At 34.6% G+C, this 22,942-nt stretch overlaps 1 protein-coding gene across 4 annotated transcripts in view; it reads right to left on the bottom strand.

Moving 5' to 3' along the window:
• Window positions 1-1,262: 1,262 nt before the first annotated feature.
• SEPTIN7 (septin 7) overlaps window positions 1,263-22,942 on the bottom strand; it is a 104,848-nt gene continuing 83,168 nt past the window's right edge. For all 4 annotated transcript variants that reach the window (XM_010361128.2, XM_010361129.2, XM_010361131.2 and 1 more), the window contains exons 10-14: window positions 20,884-20,935; window positions 15,998-16,123; window positions 8,244-8,379; window positions 3,366-3,505; window positions 1,263-2,320 (exon numbers count right to left, since the gene is read on the bottom strand). In XM_010361128.2, the coding sequence (XP_010359430.1) occupies window positions 2,281-2,320; window positions 3,366-3,505; window positions 8,244-8,379; window positions 15,998-16,123; window positions 20,884-20,935 (494 nt within the window). In that variant the 3' untranslated portion in view covers window positions 1,263-2,280. The remainder of the gene's footprint in view (window positions 2,321-3,365; window positions 3,506-8,243; window positions 8,380-15,997; window positions 16,124-20,883; window positions 20,936-22,942) is intronic.

The following is a 22,942-nucleotide window of genomic DNA, read 5'->3' as shown; positions in this document are numbered from 1 at the left end:
ACAGACATTGCCATTTTGCTGTCTACAAGCTGGCCTTTCCTTAGGCCTACCTGAATTTTACATGTATTGTGAATGATCCTCTCAGAAATCCACAGGCCAAACAGCAAAAAGAGCCTTCTGACATACTTAAGCCTGGAGTCAACAATCGAAAGTCCTAGTAAAAGTACAGTTATATAGATGCTATATCAGATTCAGGTGAAACCCTGGGCATGCCATGGATAAAGACTTCTGAAAGTTTTCATTAGCATGGTAGAATAATGAATGTGTCTTACAAATTTCTTATAATAATATATATAATTTTGAAATAATATTTCCCAGAAGCAGTAGTACTTAACCAGTTAGGCAGGCAGTCTATATACCTTTCTTACCTTTGCATTCTCCAAATTCAGTAGGTTGTTCTTAGCCTCCCTAAAACCAAACATTTTTGGCTAGAGGTGTTAACCCAATCTCTCAACACAAAAACGGAAAAAAATAAACACCCAAACAACAATCTCTCTGCTATTGACTTATAATTATTCCCTCTGCTTAGGTCTTTACTTTTAAAAAGTAAACAGGGTAAAACATTTCAAAATAATAAACTGGGCTACATTAATTACTTAATTTCTTACTTAAATTATGCATTATGTTAAAATCTATGTCACTTGACCTTGAGAAAAGAAATTACACCACCCTCTTTCCAGTTAAAAAAATTTCAGTTTCCAGGAACTTGAGAGTATACTTAATCTGAATGAGTTAGAAACTGTTCTCAGAGGCCAGGCATGATGGCTCATGCCTGTAATCCCAGAACTTTGGGAGGCTGAGGTGGGTGGATCACTTGAGCTTAAGAGTTTGAGATCAGCCTGGGCAACATAATGAAACCCCATCTCTACAAAAAATAGAAAAATTAGCCAGGCGTCGTGGTACACGCCTGCAATCCAGCTACTCAGGGGGCTGAGGCAGGAGGACTGCTTGAGTCCAGAGGGTTGAGGCTGCAGTGAGTCATGTTTGTGCCACTGCACTCCAGCCTGGGCAATGAAGCAAGACCCTGTCTGGGGGAAAAAAAAAAAAATTGATCTCAGAAAAATAAGTATACAAATGAGAGATAGAAATGAATAGAGATATGGTATCTCTTAAATTAGAAAACCAGCACATATGCATTCTAAATAAGACAAGCATATAAGAGATGTCATCGTAGAGGAGGCAAACTCAAGTTGAAAAGCTTCTTCCCAAACATACTCTAGTCTAGTACATCCACTGTAGGATATTTAAGACCCCACACACTATTACATCACAACATCGTTTATTATGTGAATTTTTTACAATACAAACAAAAAATACAGAAATGCAATATATGAATACAGCTAAATGCAGAATGGTGACTTTTTTCTCTTCAAGAGGCCATGATTACCATTTCTAGTAAAATAAAGAGACTGCATATAGGTAGAAACAGGTTGGTCATTAGCTTCACAATTTTGCCTAGAAATGATCTATAAATGCATTTTCCCCCCTGCTACTTACCATAAAGTGTAAAAAGGGAGTTAAAGGAAAGTTTCCTTGTTGGTTCCTACCATATGAAAGATGCTATATTCTATTTTAGCTGGGCCAATATATGGAAAATATCTAAATTAAATGTTATTACAAAAATGAAGCAGTAATGAGATTCTGGCTAAAGAGGGCACTAAATGAGAATAATATATATTTAAAGAATCCAAAACAAACAAACAAAAAGAGGTTGTTATAAAAAAGCTCTAGGTGCACTGTAAGCATATAGGGTTTTTTTTTCCATGTGTATTTTTAAACAATGGAAGTGTCAAAAATAGGGTCAACTGTGTTAGACTAAATTACATTATTGTATATGCTGCACTGAATGGAACCTTTGTATTATAATTATCATAGAGAAGCACAGTTTGCATCATATTATGGCAATTTATCCTCAATGAAAACCTACCAGAGTCCTTTTATTTTGGAATATCCTGTAAACAATCAAACCACCAGAACATGATTGTACAACAGTAAAATGTTCTCTTGCATTAAACTGAAGATATCTGTTTAATAAAAAAAGAAAAAGAAAATGTAGGAAAGGTACTTAGAGCTGTTACTTTCTAAGTACACAACACCCTAGACAATTCAAGGCATCTTAATCTCCATCAAGAACAACAACAAAAAAAATAATTTTTGTCATGCTGTTAAATCCATCATTATGGATAAAACTGGTGCAAATTGGTCAAACGGATCCAACAAACACTGATGTCCAAGCTGGCATATTGGCAACTAATACGTAACTGGTGGTCAATAGAGAGTTTAAAAGATCTTCCCTTTCTTCTTGTTCTTTTCCAAGGTTCTAAATGATGAAAGGGAAATAACCAAGATGAGTAACCATTTGATAAACATGACAACAGCAGCTAACCCAATTACAACAATGTTGGGATTTTCAGATACTTTTTCACTGAAAAAAATTAAAAGACTTAGAAGTAAACAGCCAAGACAATGTTAATCTATAATAGTATTTTCTTAGACAGATATTTGACAAAAACTCCAGGATAAATAGTAAAAAATATGGCAAAACCCAATTTTAATATACAAGAACAATTATTTCCAAATGAAACAGCACAAACTAAAAAATATCAACTAGCATCAAATAGGGTGTTCTTTTCCCCCACTGTCATTTGCATTCTGCAGTGCAACTGCTTTTACAAATCTATTTTCCTCTTCTTTGGAGAAAATGCTAATAGTAGTATAGTGTAGTAGAACAAAGGTCAAATCTGAAAATGTTTAGTAACGAGGAAAAACCATATAATCCTTATAGGAATGCCACTTTTCAGTTTTAAATAAAACTATTAAAGAAAAGAAAACCAAAAATTCAAATATTATTGAATTTTGTATAAATTAAGAGAAAGTAATTGATTAGCTGTAAAGGAAATTAAATGACTAATATTTTGTCTTAAGAATTTTATCGTAAAAACATAATCCAGTACAGTTAAAATGTATTCCTAAATATGTAATAGATTTTGAAGAATGTTCCCTTTGTGTGCCAAAAATTGAAAACAACCCTTATGTCCAACAATTGGGGGGAGGAGGTAAGAAATCCAATTAAGGTGAGTTAACTGGGGAGAATGTTATGAAGCTGCTAAATCATAATTATGAAGATTAAGTCATGAAAGATGTACTGAAAAAATACTGCTAATGGACACAGACTGTATCCATCCATATAAAAATATTTATCCATGAAAACCATTGTGTTTGGAATGCATGATAATGGGTGATGACTTCTTAAGTGTTATTCTAATGTTTTTTAAATAAATAGGAAAACAATTCTTTAAAACATTAATACACATATTAATTTCATTAATACATTATTAATTTATTAGTAATCTGCTATTAGTTACCTCGAAGAGTTCTGTTGTTCTAAAATACGTTGTTGAGCTTCCCAGTTTGCTTTCTCATCCTCAAACTGACGACGTTTTTCCTCTAATTCTTTGTGCTGTGCTTCCAAATTCTTTTTCATTTGTTCATGGCGCCGCTGGAGCTAAATCATAGCACAGTATATAAAACAAAACTAAGAAATCAGAAGCAGAAGTATGTTTCATACAGACACCCTAATTATAGGAGTATGAGCATTGAATAGCTCTATTGTAAATTCAGAGTACTACCTGGAAAGCACTGTCAAGGACTCCACCTACTTTAGGACCCACCCAAAAGGCCAGTGACCCAAGACAATAATCTTGGGAAACAGTTAAAAAAAAAAAAAAAAAAAGCAACAAACTTAACAGTGTGGATGGAGTACTTTATAATGGAAAATTACTATCTTATCTCATTTTTCTTTAATCACAAATATGCTGGAGGCTGGGCAGTGAAGACATCACTGTTCTTATTGTACAGATGAGGACGCAGTTGCAGAATTTAAATGACTTGCCCAAGATTGCTAGCCAGAAAGTGGAAGAACCAGGACTTGAATAAATCTCCTAATTCCAAGTTTAGAAAGCTAAGACAAGTAAAAAGAAAGCAGGTAGTTTAGGATCCTAGGAGTTCAAAGATGCCAGTAAAGTACTCTGATTCCTGTAAGCAGTGGTTCTCAGACACTGGTCTTCATGCAAATCACCTGGGATGTTTGCTAAACATACAGAATCCTAAACCTCACTCAGATGTACTGAATTAGAGTATCTGGGTGTTCAGTTTGGAAATGTGGATTTTCAACAAGTTACAGTGATTCTAACGCAGGTGGTCCTTCCTCCTGCGTGTATTAATGCTGTAAAGAATGCTGACTGAGAGGTAGTAAACACTCATGCAAAGTAACTGCAGAAACAAAGGGCTTTAAGTCCAAGAGATCATTAGATAAATAATTTCATTTAGGTGCAAGTCAATCCATTTCTGAAAAAAAAAAAAAGTCAACAAATTTTAAAAAGCAGATTAAATCCTCCTATGCCAAATATCCAAGGACTATTCAAAACCTTCGGTTATCCAGGAATGATGTTCTGTTATAGATTTTACTACATTGGTGAGTTAATATTAACATAATGTTAATTAATATATAACGTTATTATATATATAATATGCATATTATATACTATATAACTTTGCATACAATTTTTCTTTTTTGCAAGCCCGAAGTGACTTCAGATTTATTCCTATTTCAATTATTTCATGCAATTCTTACAAAACAGAATCACCTAAGACACACTTAAGCAAACATGAGTAAATCTGAGGTAAAATCTTCCTGATGACAGCAAACAAGTTACTAACAAACGTGAGAAAGTAGGAACATAAGAAAATGTCTCTAGTTATTTTTTTTAAATGCAAGGGAATCACATATACACAATTCGGAATAGTAGTTACCTCTGGGAATGAGAGAGAGAGAGATACAATAGGGGACAGGCACACAGGGTCTTCAAATGAGTTGATAACATTCTATTTTTTTAAGCCAAGTGGTAGGCTTACAGTGGTCATCATTCTTTAACTTACATTTATGTTACATGTAAGTAATTATCTTTTGTGTTAACTGCATGTAGATAAAGTTATAGGTCACAATCTCACTCTTAAGAAACCCATGGGGTCAGACGCCTTTCGAAGTTCAACATTTTTCAGTTATTAAAACCACAACACTGTTTAGAAATAAGTACATACTATATTTATAAAATACCTTCTGGGCTATCTGGGGCAGCAAGTATAATCAAACACATTACTTTTTATTTGTTTCAGTAAAATATATAAATATTCACAATATGTAGGATTAAAACTTAGTTCATGTTAGGTTTTGCAGTTTTCAGAGCTTTTTCCATTCTAAAGTTGTGAAAAACAGGACTGTGAACCTATCTAGCAATTAATAGCAAACTTAAAAATTAACTGGGTTCAAATGCTGGCATACAAAGTTAATTTATCCTTCTTCTTATCTATAGAGGAGAGATGGGCAATAATATCTACCTTGTAGGGCTGTGGTGTGCACTAGACAACACAATAAATGAAAGATGCTTGGTGCTGTGACTGATGTACTGTGCTGCTAGTTGTGCCCCAAACAAGTATTTCCAGCGTAATGGATTTAAGGAGAAACTGTATTAAACAAGGCTAAAAGGGTTTCTTTACCTATTTATGTATTCACATGTATCATATTTACATAATATACATCATGTATCATATACATGATGATTTGCAAACTCATTACCACAGGGATGTTGGTAAATACACTCTAGATGTGGTTTCATAAAAGACAAAGAATCTAGAATGAGCATGCCTAATTCTCTAATGGCTTAGAGTATCTGGTGGGAACCTTGGCCCAGAGCTCTTCACAGGTCCTTTAAATGTTAACATTCCATCCTTCAAAGAACTATTCAAAACTATCTTCACCATTCAGAGTAATCATGAAAATTTCCAAAGGGTTCCTTGGCTACAGATTCACAATTACTTATTTGTAATATTTACTCTTAGCAACATGTCCTAAAATACATTTCCCTCAAATATAAGTTAAACTACTTTTAGATTCTCAATGGAATCTAAGTGTGGAGATAATGTAGTAGACTCTTGATTATTCCTGTTTTTCAACCCCCCTTTGGATATAGATTTTCCAGATTATATGTGAATTACTGAAGAGGTAGAGATTCAATGCATATATTTAACAGGCTGATAAATTAATCTCCAAAATGTCATGTTAAGAACTTTAACTATTCATTTATAACACAATAGAAACAGCTAAGACAGTGATTCTTGATTGGGAGTGTGTGTGCATGCACATTTTGGTTTGCCCAATGATAGGAGGGCACTGCCATTAGCATTTAGTGGCAGTGCCAGGGATGCTAATCCTGTAGTGCTCAGCAGTCTCAAACCAGGAGGAATTATTCTATATCCCGGCTAAATTAAACTCACAACAAATATAACAACAGTGAAAGATTTTAGTAAGAAATTACAAGAAAAGCCCAATAATGTAAGAGAAATGATGTGGAATAAAAACATTTCCTCGAAATTATTTAATATTTTCATGTCATGCATTCTATTTACTCAATGGATTACAGTACTTTTGTTAAGCCTTTAGTCAAAAAAAGGTTTCCGTATTTTATGCAGTAATTATAAAGGCAATGCGATCAACTCTAAGAATGTAACAGAAGAGATCTGAATCTCTTCTTAATATACTTAGATACAAATATCAGTGAAGCCACATAAAACACAGGGATCTTACTAAATTTTATCATTAAAGATTGTTTTAAAAATATTTTATATTATTGTCATCCATATATATATATATATATATAAATCCATCCATAAATTATGTATATATATAATTTTGAGACAAGGTCTAGCTCTGTCACCCAGGCTGGGGTACAGTAGCACAATCACGGTTCACTACAGCCTCGATCTCCCAGGTTCAAGTAATCCTCCTGCCTCAGCCTCCTGAGTAGCTGGGACCACAGGCGCATGCCACCATGCCCAGTTATTTTTAAAAGTTTTTTGTAGAGATTGGGTCTTGCCATATTGCCTAGGCTGGTCTCAAACTCCTGGACTCAAGCAATCCTTCTTTGGTCTCCCAAACTGCTGGGATTACAGATGTGAGCCACCACACCTGGCCTTCATCTCACATATTTTAAAATAATTTATTATTTTATAGAATTTTTTCGTTTGTTGTTTTTTTTGAAGGCAAAGTCTCGATCTGTTGCCCAGGTTGGAGTGCAGTGACGTGATCTTGGCTAAGTACAACCTCCGCCTCCCAGGTTCAAGCCATTTTCCAGCCTCAGCCTCCCAAGTAGCTGGGATTACAGGTACTCACCACCACACCCAGCTAATTTTTGTATTTTTAATAGAGATAGGGTTTCAGCATGTTGGCCTGGCTAGTCTCAAACTCCTGAACTCAAGTGATCTGCCTGCCTCAGCCTCCCAAAGCGCAGGCGTTACAGGCATTGAGCCACCATGCCCAGCCTATTTTATAATTTTTAATTATAAAAATTTATGTGGAGAAAACTTCAAACTGAAATCACTGATTTATTTTGGGATGACCCATAGTTTTTTCCTACTATTCTCAGACATCTATCAAACTAACTGTTCTATGGATTCTTATGTTCAGTTTATCTTTTTCTCCATCTTTTCTTTCTTGCCACCTATTGAAGGAAATGTCTCCGAGGTCTTTTTGATTAATAGAAACTAAATGTATAACTCAACATCTAGAAGGGTTTCAAAATAGTAGATACATCTTCTGGGATGTTTTGTCATTACCCTGCCCAATGTTGTACATGAGGAATTATCTTGACACTACATTATAAATAAGAAAGGCCCAACCTTAACAAAAATTATCACATTCCCTAATTTTCTCTCCTTTAATTGTGTGTAATTTATCCAGGCATATCTTTAGTTCAATAAAGGTTATTTCTCTCTTTTTCATTCATACACAAATAAGTATGGTCAATTATTATTATCCTAACACTAGTTTTTGTGCATACATCCACCCCCAAACTCTCATCCATAGTGTTCTTATGCTACCTGTATGGAACGGTTTGTAATTTTATTTTTTCACAACTCAAACTTGTTCATCGTAACTTTAATAATTCATTGTGTAAGTATTCTATTACACTGTCCTACCTAATATACTATGTCCAAGCACTTACCTATTGAAGCATATATTATTATAAACACAGTGCTTGCTTCTAGAAATTTCTCCATTTTGTTACACTAGGGTATTAATTTTGAAAAACATGCGTAAAAGGTTATTTTATCTATAAATTTTACTGAAGACACTACTTAAAAAGGAACACAATGTCCGCTAAGAGATGGAATATTAGACTGATTACCTCAGCTTCAGAGTCCTTCAGCTTTTGAACTTTTTCTTTGACCTTCATCTCAAACACCTGCTCCATCTCCATCTCCATCTTCTTCATTTTAGCTACATGCTCCCTTCTTTCTTCTTCCATTTGTGCCAGAGGGCTCCTGTCATGAATATTAAGGGTAATCATTAAATGTCTGTGAATAAAAATTATAATACAGAACTATGAAACAGCTGATGAAAACAAATGAGATGCTATATATGTATGTCATTATTAATATATTTATAACCTAGAACTTCTTTCCATCATATTTCATATATAAAACTTGATTATTATGAAAAAAATCTAAAAAACAAAGATGTTTTCTAAACCTACTGCATATCAAATCTAAGGATGACATACCAAATAAACTGTAGAAGGAAAATGGGAAAAAATTCCCAAAATACATTCACAGAATAAAACATTCGATGAAAATCATTTAATATTGTTCTTTAAACAACATTTTAACATGAAAAACAGAAAATAAGTAATGAAGTTAACATATGTAGAATATTTTTACCAAAATTTTTTTACCAAAATTTCAAGTGTTACCGTCTCTTCTAAGACAGCTACTAAGAACACAAAAATTATTATTTGTTTTGGTAACTGAACTGATATGCTGGAAACAACTACTAGTCAATACTTAGAGCACTATTTAGGCATACAGAATATTTCTAGGCCCCTTATAACTTCAATGCTCTTGAAAATTCATTCCATTTAACTCAAATACTTCATTGTCTTAAGTTTTAAAGACGTTCAGGGATTTAAAACACACACACACATACTTTAGAGATAATCAGGAGCAAATATTTTGTTAATAATTATTTTTAAATGCCAAAAAAATAGACATAAGCATAGTTAAAAAAAAAAAAAAGTTCACTCTGTTGACGTTAAAGTCCCACGGATTCAAATCTCCTTGAAGAATTGTGTTCAAAATTTTCACACTGAGATATATTTACAGGTGGGCTTTATGTTAAGGCTAATATACTTTCTCACAGAGACACAAGAGAATGCCAAAGTACCTAGTGCTTTTAGCAAAGGAGCAGAAAATGGGCTCTTTGCTTAGAGAATCTCTGAAAATCATTCAATACCCTAGGACAAATTAAAGAGATAACTACTTCTTTGACTTTGTTAATAAAGCATGCTTGTTTTGCCTCCATAAAAACAGGCTTTGACCATTGAGGTTTATATTTTAAATGGGTAAATTTTATTGCAATACACTACGTTTTTAAGTAAGAATTAACTCACGGCTTAAAAACAAAAACCAGACCTTGGATTTCACCCATAACTTTAAGGCTAGTCATTTTAACCCTGATTTTACACACTCTTATTATTGTGACTTTTCTCCTTATTAGGCTAAATATTTCTGACCATCACAGAAATTTTCTTTTCTATCAAGGAAGCAGGCAAGAGAGCTAGACAGAAAACGTTAGAAACAAAACAAAAAGGACCGAATATTGGCTACTAGTTTTTCTTAACAAAAAGGAAGAACAAAGATGTGATGTAAATGCTATGATTAAGATGATCTGTTTTCCCAATTGCATAAATTAGAATAAAATGTTATTTAACTCAAGGATATTTCTTCACCAAAAGAAAACTTACTTCTACATGCAAACCTGCCACATATTTTTCCAATTAAACAATGAATCAAAAGTTCTGAAAATGAAACTAACCAGACATACTAACTTAGAACAAGAACCTGCATTTTAAAAGTGGAGTCAGCTGAAATACATTTCCAAGTGTAAATATAATTTTTTTTGTAAAAGTTGAGATGCTTAATAATATATTCCTCATATTAATGGCAGGTGTTTTTAATATAGTTGCCTCTGATCTCTTGAGCACACCCAGTGTCAGTGACTGCCCTGAAACAGCATACCAAATGTGTGTTTGTGTTTGCCAGCATTCTTCCAGTGAAAGGGTCCAAAGCTTCTGTTAGATTTTCAGAGTCTATAATTCCTACTGTCCCGTAATACCCCAAAAATATTTCTTAGTCTCTAGAAAATAATCTAAAAACAATTATTTAATTGCTAACCTTAAGTAACTGAATATGCATATTTAAGTAAGTTAAGATTATCCAATAATAAATTATGATTGTAAATATATTAAATTAGAAATCAGACAGAAATATCTATTCCTACTTATACAACTCATCTATAAAATGTTTATCTTTATCCTTGGGAAGGATTAGGTAATTTTGCCACCTAAATTATTATTTAAGTAATTCTAAGGGGAAAATAAGAGACTGCCGAGAAAACATGCAATGATGTTTCAAATCTTCTTTTAGGCCAGGCACAGTGACTCACACCTGCAATCCTAGCAGTTTAGGAGGCCAAGGCGGGCAGATCAGAAAGTCAGGAGTTCGAGATCAGCCTGGCCAACATGGTGAAACCCTATCTCTACTAAAAATACAAAAATTAGCTGGGCGTGGTGGCAGCTACTTGGGAGGCTGAGGCAGGAGAATTGCTACTTGGGAGCAATTCCAGCTACTTGGGAGGCTGAGGCAGGAGAATTGCTTCAACTCAGGAGGCAGAGGTTGCAGTGAGCCAAGATTGTGCCACTGTACTCCAGCCTGGGTGACAGAACAGGACTCCATCTCGAAGAAAAAAAAAATCTTCTTTTAAATTCAAAATTTAAGTATTAAAAATCCCTGTATAGTAAAATCCCCTGCCATACATGCCTTCAACTGTATCATATCCACAGGAACAAAAATTAGTGATTTAGCACATTTAAAATAAAGCACGCTAAAAGCTGCAATTAAAGGCAAATGCATAGCTTTCACAATTAAATTATTAAGGTATGTGCCCTAAATAAAAAATTGACAGTAAAATTCACTAAAGCTGATTTATTTCCCAAATTATGTTCATAATCATGACATTAAATCACTATAAAAATATACTGTGCACTTATCTTCTGAAAGTCTGTTCGAAGTTTTAAATATGCTAAATGTGTGTTTCTAAAAGAAATTTGCAATTATTTAACAGTTAAGATACTGTAAGTTTTTTAGCCTTGTAAAAATAATCTGACCAAATATACTCAAATACTGTGAAAAAATGTTTATGCATATTTAAAATGAATTTTTTGAAGTCTCTCACCAGTAAAAATGATCTTTCAAATTTTTAATTTTTAAATTAACACCTCACTTCTAGTCATCTTTATTAATTTTTAGAAAATCGAAACAAAAAATTGTGCTTACAATGTAGAAAATGTAGGGAGATCACTTTTTATCTTCACATTTACTATTTTTTTCCAAGTAAACCTTTTATTAAATGGCTAGAAAAACTATTTAAGTTATATCATTGCCTGCCTGCTTTTTAACAGGAAACTCTTACCCACCCACATATAGTGGTAAAGCTTATAAACCTATCAGTGAAATTAAAAACCCAAAGAAATGAAAAAAACTTAGTAAAACAAGAAAAAGAAAATGGTTCCAACATAACCCGAATATGAAACTAAATCCCCAAAGACTTAGCTCCTTCTAGAGTTGTCTTTATAAGGTTAAAATCCCTGCAAGCCACACCCCTTCATGTGACCAATAAGAGAATTACAGCCACCACATAAGGATTGGCCTAGTCAAGTTCTACTTTGCTGCATTACACATGACCCACATTTGCAGTGTAACAAAACAATCATGTTTCATTTAAATTATGTGTGTGGTCTTTCCTAAAGAACAATTAAGCAAGTAGATTTACATACTTTTGCTCCAGTGGTCAGTAGGTCACTATGCAAAATTTTCCAAAGGAATTTCACTTCAATAATTTCAAAGATCAATATAAAAATTTCCAAAAATTTTGAGTAATAAGGGTTGCCAACATTTTGTTTTGCCACGTGAGAGTATTAAAACCAAACATAAACAAAACTTCCAACTATCATCATTATAATTTCATGAAAGGACACGAATAAAGAGTAAAAGATATAACTAAGTTAAATTTTTTTGAAACTTGAAATTTTCAGTAAATTGTCTTTATTTCTATTTAGATCAATGAAAACTGTCATGTATCAAGAATTCTGAGAATCTGCCTTTGAAACCTGTATTTTCAGTCATTTACTTATAAAGTTTTCCCAAAATGACTGATGGAGAAGGCTATAGAGAACAGAAAAATAAACATAAGGCAAAGAGAGACTAGGGTGTGGCCCAACTTGGAGCACGGTATCTACTGTCACAATTGGTACCAATGATAGACATCAGTTCTGAAAAAGAGTTACCAATAAAATGTGATTTTAAGTAAAGGGGTACAAGGAAGATCAAGGAAAAAGGAGGCAGATAAAACTTCAAGAAGGAAGTTTAGCAAAAAAAAAAAAAAAAAAAAAAAAAAAAAAAAGATGGCCCTCCTCTTACTGGGGATCACCTCCTTTAACAGATCAGCCATCTAGATATGACCAATTCTTCTCCCCTTTCCTTTATAAACCCTTGCTGAATTTTCTTTGATTTGAGAGGTTAGCCTTTCTGTGGCTTTCAACCACCCATCACCCTCCATACAGGGATGCAAGATGCATTCTCTAAGGATGTAAGTACTTGGATGGCTCCATACTTTCTTTGTCAGAAACAGTTGTAATTACTGGATAGCTGCTAAGAACAGCATCCACTTCTCCAGATCTAACTTTGAGACAAATTACAGCTGACTGGACAAGTTCAGCTATTCTTCAGATTGAAACCACACAATCTAATTCTTGTTTTAAGTCCCTCTAAAACAGAACTGTTCTAGGGCTATTGACATAATAGAAAGGCACATTTTCAGACAACTACACATATATTTTTAATTTTTATTTCATGTTTCAACAGACGCTACAGTTTGCCCAAAACTATCTCAGAAAATTAAATATAAGATAAACTGATCTACAGTTATGCACTGCTTAATAATGGGGATACATTCTGAGAAATTCATTTGTCACTGCGTCAACAACACAGAGTGTACTTACATAACCCTAGACAGTATAACCTACTACACACTTAGGCTCTATGGTACAGACACAAAATATTATGGGATCTTGTCATATATGCAGTCAGTCATTGACTGAAACATCATTATGTGGCACATGAATGTATTTTACTATTCAATGTCTAACATCTTTAAAAAGTTTAGCTTATATTCTAAAACCAAAGTGTGATTAGCACTTTGTGAAACATACATTGCCAAAGATCAATTTAACTATAAATTTTCAATAGGTTCACCTTCCATTCCAAAATTCCTGTAACTCTCAACCCCTCCCCACAACCACTGTCAAAGAATATACTGCTATGGAGAGTCGCATGAGAGCAATACAAAAAGAACATTAAAATAAGCCTAAACTCACACCTGCTTACTTCACTTACTTAAACATTAGTCTTTCTTTTCAGTTATTCATGGATATGTACTGACCTATGAGGAAAAGCACCTTACATCAGCTAAAGCACCATAAGTTGTTAATGATTTTTAAAGAAAAATTTAACAAAAATATTTTTTGAAATTGCTAACATTTTCAAGACAATGCAAGATACAACCAATAGATAAAACTTCTAAGTGATTTCTTTCAGGTTCAGTATGTGTTATTCAATGAAGTAGTAACAATCTAATTTATCAAATCATATCAAATATCTATTCCAGTTACAGCCATTCCCCATTTGGCTTGATCTTGTAAAATGTTTATTTTCCTATTTATTATTAGCATAAAATATTATCCTCGCTCCTGGGGCAATTTGCTTTTTAGCAATGCAAACATTTCTTTTTTTTATATGCATAGGCAAAGTATGGTCATGATTCCTCTCTTTAAGAGATATATTTCTAGTAGAATTCTACTATTTATGCTTTCACCTGGGATACAGTTTAACTCACGTATTCACACAGTAGAATTTTGTATATGCAGAAAAATACTTAATGATACTGTAATGATCTTAATGATACTGCACTACTTTAAAAAGCCTTATATTTGAGACATGGGAACAAATAAATAATTCCTGATATCTACAACATAACAAATATTTAAAAAAACATATTGAATAAGTACATATATTTAACAAAAAATATGTACTAGTAGTATTTTCTTTTAACATACAATATTATCAGTAGCTTTATGTATATGTTTCTTTTAATGAGTTAAAAAGTTCATCGTTAATGATGAGTTTAAAGTGAATTAGGATTTTATGAACAATATTCACTATGATGGATCCTTACATTTTTATGCCAAAGTTAATACACATTTTGCTAAAAAGAGATAAAAAGCCTTCCTTTTGTTCACATATTGAGGCTTACCTCAAACAGAATCTTGTATTTTAAACATTTAAGAAGGGACATTTTTCCATTCCACTATGAGGCATGTTAACCACTATGGAAAACACTATAGCTACTTTGAGAACTTGTCTTTCTTATTTATATAGTTGATCCTTCAGGATTATCTTCTAATGGTAGATGACACCTAGCTACAAATGCACATTATTTAAAATGGTTTTGCAATACAGCTATGCACTGCATAATGACATGTCAGTAAACAAGGGATGGCATACATGATGGTGGCCCAAAGGAACTAAAAAATTCCTACTGCCCAGTAGCATCTTGATGATCTTGACCCTGAGTAGGCCTAGGCTAATGTGTGTTTATGTCTTCGTTTTTAACCCAAAAAAAGAAAAAAGTTTTAAGTGAAAAAAGAAAGAACTTCTAAAATAGAAAAAAGCTTATAAAGATTACAAAGATAATACTTTTGTACATCTGTTCAATGTGTTTGTGTTTTAAGCTAACTGTTACTACAAAAGAATCAAAAAGTTTTCTAAAATTTAAGTTATTATAAAATAAAAAGTTACAGCAAAAAATATTATTGAAGACAAATTTAAGAAATAAATTTAGTATAGCCTAAGTGTACAGTGTTCATAAAGTCCACTGTAGTGTACAGTAGCGTCCTAGGCCTTCACATTCACTCACCGCTCACTCACTGACTCATCCAGAGCAACTTCCAGTCCTGCAAACTCCATTCAAACCAAGTGCCCTATACAGATATACCATTTTTAATCTTTTATACTGTATTTTTACTGCACCTTTTCTATGTTTACATACACGAATACTTAACATTATGTTACAACTGTCTATAACATTCAGTACAGTAACATGCTATATAAGTTTACAGCCTACAAGGAATAGCTGTACCACATAACCTAGGTGGGTAGAAGGCTCTACCATCTAGGTTTGTGCAGGTACTCTATGATGTTTACAGAACGACAAAATAGCCCAATGACACATTTCTCAGAAATGTATCCCCATTGTTAAGTGACATATGACGTAATTATGATCTTCAATAATGACAGATTTCTAAAAAGTAGGACACAGACATGGTTACCAGCTTCCTCACACATCTCTTTTTTCGACCCCAACATGAAACCACCACAGCTTGAGATATAAGCTCAACAGGGCAAAGCTACACACTTTGTAGTCACTTATACCACTCTAACAACCAAAATAAGAAAACGAAACTCCAGCTAATTCACTCCCTGGAATAGGAATAGAGAAGGTAACCAAGAATAAATTCATCTAAATATTCCTTTTGTTAAAGCCTGTCCTTTGTTTCCACATAATCTGTAAGTGAAAACGCTATCAAAATGGTTCATTCAAAAAAGCTTCTACTATTAAAGCAAAACAATATAAATTTATGCTGCTGTGCATAGAGAACACTATCCACATTTTCTACTGAGTAGCCAGGAGAAATTTAATGAAAATGAAACGATATGATTACTGACTACAGAAATAATACCTTTTTTGGCGAAAAAAATACATACTTACTTAGTCAGCTGCCCTTTATTCTTGTTGTTATCAACTCCATTATAAGTCACAGCTGCAAGTTTTCTGCTTCTGTAGTTCTCATAGTGGACATTATTAGTAACATCTTTCAAGTCCTGCATGTGTGTTCTGTCATAAATAAACGGCAAGAGTTTGCTTCTATTAATAGCTAGGGGGAAAAAAAGCTTAAAAAGCTTTAATATAAATTCAAAATTTTACCAAAACAAAAATTTCAGATTTAAAATGAAAAAGACTATTGTTAAGGAAGGTGGCATTCATCTGTTTTCATTTACACTCAAGGTAGACCAACAAAAAATAAGCTGACTTGACACCAAATTTAGATTCCAATGAGATTTTAAGACCCATAAATCCCCCAAAGCAGTTACTGAAGGATGACCTTTCTATGAAAGAGTATTCATCTTTGTATTACCTATTTAAAAACTAGACAAGATTAGCTACTACTGAAGCTTATAAAATCTAAAAGAAACTGCCTTTTAGCAATATTACTAAGGTAATATGAGTTTTTATTAATACATAATAATAAATTTCAGATCACATATCAAGTTGTCTTCAAACAAGGAAATTTTAGAGTAGTTTTCTATTTCTTCAAACTGTCTAGTGAATGTATTTTGGTTAAACAAATTTTTGCTTACAGCATTTCTATCATATATAAAATCAATACATATGAGATAAGTCTACAATACATATGAGATGATGTCATCATTATTTCATAATTCAAGACACTGAAGATACCCTTAGCTGCTCTATGGATATCCTTTACCAATGTAGTGTTCTTGGATATACATGGTGTGGCAATACTCTATTGTCAGTCCTCCCTCTTCTCATCATCCATTTTATCTCAAACTACCTGTATCTGCCATCATTCATTTTCACCACTTTACTAAAACTCCTTTCTGGGAGACAAACAAAAAAGTGTATTGTTGGCCGAGCACACTGGCTCACGCCTGTAATCCCAACACTTTGAGAGGCTGGGGCAGGCGGATTGCCTGAGCTCAGGGGTTCGAGACCAGCCTGGCCAACATGGTGGAACCCCATCTCTACTAAAAATACAAAAATCAGCCAGGTGTGGTGGCGGGCACCTGTAATCCCAGCTACTTGGGAGGCTGAGGCAGGAGAATAGCTTGAACCTAGGAGGTGGAGGTTGCAGTGAGCCAAGATTGCGCATTGCACTCCATCCTGAGTACACGAGCGAGACACCGTCTTAAAAGAAAAAAAAAGAAAGAAAGAAGTATATCGTTGTACTGTTTTTATCATTCCTTACATCCAGAAAACCTTTACTGTTACTTCACAATCCGGCTTCTTGAATCTCCCTCTTTGTGAATAAAATGTGATATCCAATCACTCTGATTCATTTCGTACTGACATTTCCATGCAATTCTCTGATAGTTCACCTCCTCCTTAGTCCTAAGTCTGGTTTTTCCAAAAATCTCATCTCCCAGACTCTGTCCCTTAATAAATTCATGTTCTCTTATAGCCACAACAGTTACTTCTAAAGCTCTACCACTCCAGGAAAGTCAGGCAGCTCCCTACTCCCGGCATATCTGGTGGTTGACACTGAACAGTTCATACTAATTTGTCAATCTCTCGTTAAAGACTTCAACTACTTTGGAAACCTTTTTCCCAGCCTTGACATCAAAGCATTCCAACCATGACCATTTTCTCCTCGGTTATCATTCATTTTTGGTAAAAGTATATGTCACAGGTGACATCATACCTCTTCACCTGTAAGCTCCCCTTTACAAGGAACATGCCATTACCTTTTATGCCCCAATGCAGATAGCAGATAGGAATTTTAACAAAATTCGTAACTCAAGATTGAAGCTGAGATAATGATAAACACTTTTTGGAATAAATTTTTGTTACCAGTTTAAGTTGAGAATAATAACAAACACCTATGCCAATATAAAACAATGTTTATGTAATTTTTCTTTTCTTTCAATACAGGGTCTCGCTCTGTCGCCCAGGCTGGATGGAATGCAGTGGTACAATCTCGGCTCACTACAATCTCTGCCTTTCAGGCTCAAACCATCCTCCCACCTCAGCCTCCTGAGTAGCTGGGACTACAGGCATGCACCACCATGCCCGACTATTTTTTGTATTTTTAGTAGAGACGAGGTTTCACCAGGCCAGTCTTGAACTCCTGAGCTCAAGCAATTCTCTTACCTTGGCCTCCCAAAGTGCTGGGATTACAGGTGTGAACCACTGCACATGGCCTGATTTTAGTTATTACATATTACATATCATCACTGCATCACTGAAAAATCATTAAAGGTCCTAAGGAAGAATACTTACATGAAATGTTTGTGTGAATGTGTAAAATAAAAGTAAGGTGAATTTACTAACTGTTAAGTTATTTTTGTTAGTGTCATCTAACATTTTAGATAATTTTCCCTTTTACTAAAATCACTGAAGTCTTCTATACAACTACATAATTCTGATGTTTTCAGGTTATAAAAGTCTTTATTTCCATTTAATTAAATACGCTTTTTCATTTTATGATTCGACCCACTCCTCCATTCTCAAAATAATCTGGTAATTTGCAATACAGTTTTCCCCAGTTTCAGGAATTTGTCTCTTCCATTTCCCATTGCTGATACCATAACTCTTTCTGTTCTCCTTCTGTTTTCTTTCCCCATTTGATTTCTGAAACATCCATCTCCACACCCTGAAAATATCTGTATAATTTTCCTCCTTTCCATCGTCTTCCTTGGTTTGCCTGGTAAGTAAGTCAGTTCTCTCAATTAGCAAGAGAACTTCTTTGAATTTGCCTCTTTCTTAGAAGCAATCACTATTTCTTTGACCTGCAAGATTTCAATTATTTGGGATTTATAGACATCTGCAATATTGGTATTGGTACTGTATTTCCTTCCTTCAAGTAATTATTAAATATCCACTAGATGGCTTTGTCTTAAAGACATGAGCTAAATTAAATATACATATTTTTAATAACTTTAGAATTTTTAGGCATAAAAGTCTTGCTGCTCTGCTCTATTAAATCTTCCTGCAGGCATGGTCAATTTGCTCTGTAATGCTTATACTAGGGAAGCCCCTTACTAGCTGCCAGCCTGTGAACCTTTGAATATTCAAAGTAGCCTCTGGGCCGGGCAGGTGTGGTGGCTCACATCTGTAATCCCAGCACTGTGGGAGGCCAAGGCAGGAGGCTCACTTGAGGTCAGGAGTTTCAGACCAGCCTGGCCAACATAGTGAAACCCTGTCTCTACTAAAAATACAAAAATTAGCCAGGTGTGGTGGCGCATGCCTGTAATCCCAGCTACTCGGGAGGTTGAAGCAGGAGAATTGCTTGAACCTGCGAGGAGGTTGCAGTGAGCAAAGATCGTGCCACTGCATTCCTGCCTGGGCAACACACTGAGAGTCCACCTCAACAAAGTAGTCTCTGACTCGGTACCTAGCTTTCCTCTCTACAGTGTTTTAGCTTTGTAGGCAATTATTGATTGTATACTTTTAAAATACATAAGAAAAAGTTATAGAATGCCACCATGTCAAGCACTGGGCAAGTACCATAGAAGATTTAAAAACAAGAGGAATGCAATGGTAATTAGTATTTATTAAACATTCTCTACTTATATACTGTCACAGCAGATTATATTATTAATACATATTCTTTTGAAGTCACACTATAAGAATGGAAGAGGAAGGGAATAGTTCATAATAAAGCCTGAAGTTTTGTATTCTTAAAACCCAGAGGATGACCTTCTCGTGCATTTGGTCTTCTTCACTAAGTGAGGCCTGGCAACCCCAACTGCTGAATCAACTCTATCATGTAGTTCCTACCAAGAACACCGGCTCCTTTGAAAATAAAGATCAATTACATGCCAATTTATTCAACTTCAAAATTCACTCTCATCTCTACTATATTTCTTGAGGCAGCAGTTTGACTCTTAAATTTTCCCCCTCACTTCTCACTTTGAGAATGACCTTGTTATTCCATGATTTCCAACTATTATCCGTATTTATGTTACTACCTCTCTTTACACAGCTAAAGAGATTCTTCTGTTTTGGGAAAGTAGGGGTATGAAAATTAATGGATATCAACTTAAGACAGACACCTAAAACCGAAGGTTAAAGAGAGTATGTGGTAAAGGCGTAGAGAGGCAAGAGACAGAAGTGGGAAATGCAGAGTGTGGTAGGGAGAGGAAGGAATGTGTCTCAACATGAAAACACTGAGGATCATTTTGATGCCCCTTCTGTTCCTTGTATACTAACATCTCTAGTCCTATTACACTTTTTCTTCACGATTTCCTCTCTGCTGCTGCTTTTCTAATTCATTAGTAAGAGATCCTCTTTACTAGTTGGTCCTCTAATCAGGATGGCCTCAATGTCTTGCTCCCATAGGCTTTCCTTCTCTTTCAGCAGGTGTGCAAGACACAATTTAAGGATTTCTTTTTCTCACCTGATGGGAAGATTGGTTTTGTTCACTGTGTTCCAGTACATAAAATGTGGCCTACTCACCAGCTATCAGGATGTGCACCTTTTAACATTCAAATTCTAGCTTTTGACTCAAAAACTAGCCTTCCCTTATATAGTTTTCACAAGTTTTTCACATTAAGAAAAAAGAGCCTCTTCTATTTCACTTTCCATAGTTATTTCAGTAATAAACCTCAACACAAGTATAATGATAAAGTAAAGATACTAATTTTCCTACGTATCCCTAGACAAATTATTTCGTAACTTGCTCATGACTTCAAAACCTTGGAGAAAGAATCATCTACATGTAGTGCTTACTTCATTGCTAGACTGAATACAGAAATTTAAATTAGCTACATTTATAGAAGGCAAAAAGCAAATCTGTCCAATTCTTACTTAGGGAAAGAAAATCTTAAGCTATTTCCATCATTGCTTGCACTTACCTTATCAACATATTTCTTAGGATTGTAAAATCACAATGTTCACCATTTTCAACTGTAAGAAAAAAATAGACCGCATATATTATATTTCCACTAAACCTAATCTTTTCAAAAAATATTTCACAGGAACTTGGGGCGTAAAAACAAGGAGAGGAAATGCAAACAGATCAATTTTTTTGAGATTTAACACTAACATAGTACTAATGTAAGGGCATGACAGAGAAGTGTACTTTATTATTGTCTTATTGTAGTTTAATCCTCAGAAATAGATATGTAAATCTAACAAATGAGCTCTCCAGAAACAACTCTGAAATTTTGAAAGGGGAAATCATGTATTTTCTTATTATTGGTATAAAATATACTTATTCTATAATACATTTTAAAAATTCAGTGCGGTAAGTGAAGGGAGAATCACTTTAGAAAATATCTTCAGGTAACCAAAATGAAAAAGGGAGCCAAGAACTTTAAGGTTCTTTACTTTTATTTTTAAAGAATGTATCACAAATAGGAATATTACTTGGGAGTAGAGGGGTAAACTACAAGAGAGATGCAAATCAGTTTCTCTGGTGCATATTTTTAAGGAGTATGTAAGTTCTAAAGTCTCAGCTCAGGAATTGAAAGTTGCCTGGGCATGATAGAGAGAGCTGGGAACAAGGTACAGGGGTCACTAATGGGAAAACCGCCAATAAGGACAGTAACTTGAAACAATATCCTAAAAATTAAAGAACTGTTCAAAATAAACCAGGGGCAGTGGTGTGTACTTTTGGTGACATGATGTGGGAGGAGCATAACGTGGGAGGATCACTTTGAGCTCAGGAGTTTAAGGCCAGTTGAGCAACACAGCAAGACCTCGTCTCTTAAAAAAAAACAAAGTTCAAAAATAATAGGAACAAACAGATAAAACAATCATGTCTCAATTTTGGTTTCAGCTTACTGTAATACAGAAGATTAAATATCAGATTAAACCAACACAATAAACCTATTGTGAAGTCCAAGAGGAAGGACTTCCGAGGTTTGGTGTTATAACTAAGATTTTATTGGTATTTAAAACTCCTTACTTAACCCTTAATAATTTAAGATAGCAGGTTAAAAAACAAAACAAAAAACTCCTTACAAAACTAGTAAAGAGGATCTCTTATTAATGAAAATTGTTTTACTCTAAATATGCGGTATCAAAAAGGGCAACTTTTGCACTGAGGAAAGATTGTGAAAGTTTTAACTGGGCTTACAAATTTCTTCAATCATTCTTCAGGGTCCATGACCATCTGACATTCCGATAAAAGTGACTGGCCTTCTCTCCAAAATGTTTGATTCCAGGAGGTTCATTAGATTCCCTGGGAGCAAACTTTGGGCCCCAGGTAAAGAACTCCTGAATTTTAGGTATGTTTTCAAATAAGAAAACAGAAATAATCTTAATGATGAGACAGGGATGCCAGTGAGGGACAGCCAGGGAGGGGCAAGTTGAGTATCTCTTATTTTAAATGCTTGGGACCAGAAGTGTTTTGAATTTTTTTGGAATTTTGGAATATCTGTGTTATACTTACTGGTCGAGCCTCCTTAATCCAAAAATCCAAAACTCAGAATGCTCCAGTGAGTGCTTCCTTTGAGCAGCATGTCAGTGCTCAAAACGTTTTAGATTTCTTTCTTTCTTTTTTTTTCCCTTTGAGACGGAGTTTCACTCTTGTTGCCCAGGCTGGAGTGCAATGGCATGTTCTCAGTTTACTGCAACCTCCGTCTCCTGGGTTCAAGTGATTCTCCCGCCTCAGCCTCCCGAGTAGCTGGGATTACAGGCATGCGCCACCATGTCCGGCTAATTTTTGTATTTTTAGTAGAGACGGGGTAGCTCTCTGTTGGTCAGGCTGGCCTCGAACTCCCGACCTCAGGTGATCCACTCGCCTCAGCATCCCAAAGTGCTGGGATTATAGGCGTGAGCCACCACACCCGGCCAACGTTTTAGATTTCCGAGCAATTCACATTTTGAATATTCTAAGAATGTTCAACCTATACTACAACTTTAGGACTGAACACATACTTGCCTGACTTAGTAGGATACAGGTTTGAA

Source organism: Rhinopithecus roxellana, chromosome 6 (assembly GCF_007565055.1).
Source record: "Rhinopithecus roxellana isolate Shanxi Qingling chromosome 6, ASM756505v1, whole genome shotgun sequence".
Taxonomy (NCBI): Eukaryota; Metazoa; Chordata; class Mammalia; order Primates; family Cercopithecidae; genus Rhinopithecus; species Rhinopithecus roxellana.
Note: the sequence above shows the minus strand (reverse complement) of the source record. Positions and strands in the feature narration are given on the sequence as shown.